The 5,245-nt window shown below is 44.2% G+C and overlaps 1 protein-coding gene across 1 annotated transcript in view; it reads right to left on the bottom strand.

Moving 5' to 3' along the window:
• Positions 1-1,134: 1,134 nt before the first annotated feature.
• LOC145409670 (uncharacterized) overlaps positions 1,135-5,245 on the bottom strand; it is a 4,167-nt gene continuing 56 nt past the window's right edge. Inside the window, exons 1-4 of the mRNA XM_080280022.1 lie at positions 4,936-5,245; positions 2,610-2,784; positions 2,153-2,255; positions 1,135-1,294 (exon numbers count right to left, since the gene is read on the bottom strand). The exon at positions 4,936-5,245 is cut by the window's right edge and continues 56 nt beyond it. Of these exons, the coding sequence (XP_080136148.1) occupies positions 1,135-1,294; positions 2,153-2,255; positions 2,610-2,784; positions 4,936-5,245 (748 nt within the window). The remainder of the gene's footprint in view (positions 1,295-2,152; positions 2,256-2,609; positions 2,785-4,935) is intronic.

Genomic DNA, 5,245 nt, shown 5'->3' with positions numbered 1-5,245 from the left:
AGAAAGGGGACACAGAAGAGGTATTGGCGTCTGTGTCCTTTGGAAATAAATGAAAACGGTTGAAATGTATGGTAAAAGTAAGTCAAAGAAATATAGGAAAGTGATAGCTGAAGAGAACGGGTAGAAAATGAGAGTCTTAGGAAGGGGGGACTATTGTGTTTCCCAAGTACCTGTTATCTTGACTAACACGCAAGATAAAGGTAATCGTAGAAGGAATGTGCTCAGGAAAGATTAGGGCATTTTTAGTTAGATATGACAGGGATGTTAATGTTTTCGGGAAATTATAGGAAAACGATAAATGATAGATGATGGCATGAAATATAGCCAAAAACCAGTGTTTCTAGATGGTGATGGGAGATGTTGCCATGGTTACGGTCGTGAGAAGGAAGAAGAGGTAGAAAAACAGGCAGAGAATGAAGAAAAAGAGAACAATATAGAATGCACAAGAGGAGGAAAAGGTATAGAAACAAAAATATGAAGAAAAACACAAATAAATAATCGCAAAATGGCTAAGTTTTGGTGTTCAAATAGGGAGAAAGATGGCCTTCTAGATCTGGCTATAGATTCCTAGGATTTTAGAAGAGGAAGCCAAATGATGTGGATTTTTTTTTTTTCTCGGTGACAGGATGGAAAATGTATGGAGAATCTTGAAATAAAGAGCGAAAACTGCTTCATTAAAATCGAGCTGAAATCGCTATGTAAAGACGAAATTGCTAGATATTCAGCATTCGTTCGTTTAGGGTGGCTTGAGTTTATTTTGTAGACACGACTCGGCTGAGCTGGGGTTTATTCCTTAGCACGTTTTTCTAGGCGATTTATCCCTCACATTATACTTCACATTCAGTCCTTTACGACACAGGAGTCGAGTATGCAAGAATAAATAGCTTACGAGGAGGTGATGAGGTCTCCTATTTCAACCACAGTATGGATTTGGGTCCGTGTACTAGGTGGCACAGGAGGGCTCGTATCACCTTCCAATTAGCGATTTGTCTCGCCTATTTCACCTGAACTCTTCCTGTATGCCATCACTTCAGTATCTACAGGTTGCATCAGTCACACACAAGACGCAGTTGGGGTGTAAAGTGAAGTATAAATCGCCAAGGAACAGGTGCGACGGAAAACCAGTGTGACTCCTTAGTGGTATCCTCCGCTCTTTTGTCTTTCACAGATGATGGGCTTCTCGTGGTGGCAGGCGACGTCGTGCCACCTGATGCCGTCCTTGTAGAAGTTGTTCAGCACGGCCAGGCAGTACTCCTTGCCGTCCTCACGGTTGTCAGGCTGTGGGTACCCGTTCCTGAAGGCGAGGCAGAAGGGGGAGGTGAGAGATCTGACCTGGAGCACTACAAGGCTGCAATTTTTTCTGCTGTCTGTCTGTCCCCCCATCCCCACCTCTCTCTCTCTGTTCTTATATACCTAATCAACAAAACTATCTGTCTGTCGCTGTTACAAGCTCTGCCTGTCTGTGCGTACTAGCTCCTGAAGGTGGAGCAGAAGAGGTAGTTATAATTAGAAATGCAACTGTCTGTCTTTGTTACTTTGTCTGCTCTACAACTGGATAGGGTGCTGGAGAGGGACGCCTTCACATGGTGGCACTGATATAGCCAGAAGGTGGAGCTGCCCAGCTATAAAAATGCCCCTCTACTCCCTCCCTATCCCCCTAAAAGGAGATGGCTGTTCTGCAGGAGAGGGGCAACTTCAGCCTGCAGTCCACAGGGTTCATGATTCAGATGAACTTGGGGCAACAAGCACTACCGCAACTACAAATGGACCTATATTTATGCCTACCTGTCTTTCTATTAAGGTTGTGAATATTCTTGCATGAAGCCAGAAAAAAGTTATTACACCAGTGAGTGGAATATGACGAGGATGCAAAGCTGTAACTCATCCTACACCGCACAGAATAGTTTCACAGACCAAAATGTACACTATAGAAACCGACCATACATTACAGACCAAAAAACAGACCATAAAATTTGAGACCATACCCACAAAAGTACACAAATATATAGCCATAAATCATACACCACAGACTCACAGACCAAACACAACATCCACACATCCCAGGGAGTCACATCCATAAATCCACGAGGGGAGCGATTTACCTGGCAGTTTGAGACCATTAATTTACAGACAAAAGACCACAAAGACTTACCCGCCGGTGTGAGACCAGTTGAGTCCCACGAAGGGGTGACCGGAAGGCCAAACGAAGCCATAGCCAGCCCTGTGACCACCAGTCCAGATGTACTTAAGCTTGTCTGTGGATGGAGATGATTGTGAGACAGGGTTATCTCTCTCTCTCTCTCTCTCTCTCTCTCTCTCTCTCTCTCGTGTGACCAAAACTCTATTTTTTAATGCCCGTCGACTTTATAGTTTTTTACTATTTTTGTTTGCTTTTCCTATGTTCATCTCTCTCTCTCTCTCTCTCTCTCTCTCTCTCTCTCTCTCTCTCTCTCTCTCTCTCTCTCTCTCTCGTGTAACCCAACTTCTTTCTTTTGAAACTTTCGCCTTTACAATTTTTTATTTTTGTATTTGCTTTTCCTATGTTCATCTCTCTCTCTCTCACTCTCTCTCTCTCTCTCTCTCTCTCTCTCTCTCTCTCTCTCTCTCACCTCCGTAGATGATGCTAGAGATCAGCTTGTCCTCCTCGTAGCTCTCAATACTGACACCGTACCATCCTGGTCCCAAACTCTTGCAGTAATAGTTGGCAGCTTCTCCAGTGTATTTCTTGCCTCCATCGTGGCGCCAGGAGAAGTGATAGTCGCTGTATCCGTGGCTAAGGTCGACCTGGGAGGATGATGACGATGGTGATGGTGATAGTTAGAGGATGGTTTGACTGAATGAAAGTGATATATAACTTGTGTGGATTTGGGATGATGATGATGATGATGATGACGATGATAGAGGATGGTTTGATTGCATGAAGGTGATAAATAGCCTGTGTGTGTGTTTTTTTTTTTTATGCGAGAAAGAAGGAACCAAAGGTCATGAGCCCTCAATAACTGTTCCTTCCAAGAGAAAAACAAAATACATGAGAGAGCCAAATTCAAGATCCGATCATTTCGAGATGGCTGGACACACTGCGTTTGAAAGACTGGTGATCATAGGAAGCAGGAAATACAGACAGAGGGAGACAGTTCCAGAGTTGACCTGTTGCATAAATGAAGGACTGGGAGTAACGGTTAACTCTTGTATTAAAGAGTTGGACAGAAAAGGGATGAGAGTTTGCTGCTAGACGGGTGCTACGCGCCCGTCGTAGAGGTGGAGGGATGCAAGCAGAGAGTTCAGAGGAGCAGTGACCATTGAAGTAGCGATAGAAGAGATATAAAGATGCAACAGTGCGGCGAAGAGACAAAGGTTGAAGGAAGTCAGTAAGAGGAGGAGAGTTAATGAGACGAAAAGCCTTTGACTCCACCCTATTGAGAAGAGCTGTATGTGGGGAACCTCCCCACACATGAGAGTTGTACTCCAAACAGGGGCGGATAAAACCCCTGTATAGAATCAACAATTGTGCAGGGGTAAAGAAGGAACGGAGTCGGCTTAGCACACCTAATCTCTTGGAGGCAGATTTTACAAGAGATGTAATATGATCTTTTCAAGATAAGTCCAGAGTAAATGAAACCTCAAGCATGTTCAAGGATGATGCAGGATTAAGCTGAATATTATTAAACATTAGTGGGTATGCCTGTGGAAGATTTTGTGGGGATGATGATGATGATGATGATGATGATAGTTAGAGTATGGTTTGACCGAATGAATGTGATAAATAACTTGTGTGGATTTGGGATGATGATGATGATGATGATGACAGTTAATAATTGAACTGTATGGGAGATTTTTGCTAGTTGATGATGATGATAATTAACTAATAGACTGAATAGGTTTGGAGATAATAGTTAGCCTGTGTGGAAGACATTTTAAATGTTGATGATATGATATTAAAGTGATCCTTAGACTGATAGAGATAATAAGCATAAAGACAGTCTACTTTCTGACGCTCTTCTCTTCTTTAGTTCTGCGATTAACACGGAGCAACAGAACAATGTGAAAAAAAAAATATCGCAATAAAACCCACGTAGGGAAAAGTCTTACACAGAGCCAAGGAAACGATTATCATAAAAAAATAGAGTAGTAGTGAATGATAACTTGTTCAAAATCAGGCAAGCAGAGTGTGGTCTGGGAATAAATATTTACCGAAGAAAAAAATGATGAAGTAGGCAAATGATAGTCTTAAAAGTGGAAGTAATGATTTAGGGTCTATTTTAGGGACATCACCAAGAAGAATGACTGAAGTAAGTCATAATACTGTAATGTGTTCCAGAGTTACCCTTTACATGCAGCTAAGGTCAGTATGAAGCCACGATGACCTTGCCCCGTCCCACCCAGCTAAATGACCCCACTCACCTTGCCCTGAACCAACCCTCCAACTTTATACCTAACCTTACATAACCCAGAGCTTCCGGAAAAAAGAAAAAAGTAGCCAAGTCGACTATAATTTCAGTTTATAACCCCATCCTGCCCCATCCAGTTCCACTAAACCAAACCTAACCTAACGTGATCTACCAACCTAACCAACGCTAACAACCTAACTCAATCTAACCTAGAGTTTTAACATTCACCTAAATTGTAGAAGATTTCGTCCTTTTTTTTTCTCTTTCTTTCTTTTTCGTGGTTCAGTGGCAGAATATGACAACATTACGGCTCTACATCCTTCCCACAGCACTTTTTCGTGACTATCACTATATTTCTCCTTCAGCATTTAAGATAGAGAGATGTCAATTTTTTTTTCTCGTTGTTAAAGTCAGCAGAATATGGACTCCACTCAACTGACCCAACCTAACCTGACCCAGTCTAGCATGATCTAACCTAACCCATCCTGTCCTAACCTAACCCAACCTAACTCTATCTAACCCAACCCAGCCTAATCAAGCCACTTACCAGTCCACGGCCATAGCCGCCACCTCGTCCACCCAGGCCGCCACCCAAGCCGCCGCCATAACCGCCGCCATAACCTCCGCCGAAGCCGCGGCCGCCGCCAAAGCCGAAGCCGCCGCCAATGCCACGGCCACCACCATAGCCGCCACCATAGCCGCCGCCACCATGGCCGCCGCCATAGCCGCCACCATAGCCGCCACCAATGCCGAAGCCGCGGCCGCCGCTCACAACTCGCGACACTCCACCGAACCCGCCGCCGCCAAAGCCACCGCCAAGTCCGCGACCGCCACCATAGCCGCCACCATAGCCGCCA

This window comes from Coenobita brevimanus, chromosome 82, assembly GCF_032717465.1.
Source record: "Coenobita brevimanus isolate Jiangsu-jjx chromosome 82, ASM3271746v2, whole genome shotgun sequence".
Taxonomy (NCBI): Eukaryota; Metazoa; Arthropoda; class Malacostraca; order Decapoda; family Coenobitidae; genus Coenobita; species Coenobita brevimanus.
Note: the sequence above shows the minus strand (reverse complement) of the source record. Positions and strands in the feature narration are given on the sequence as shown.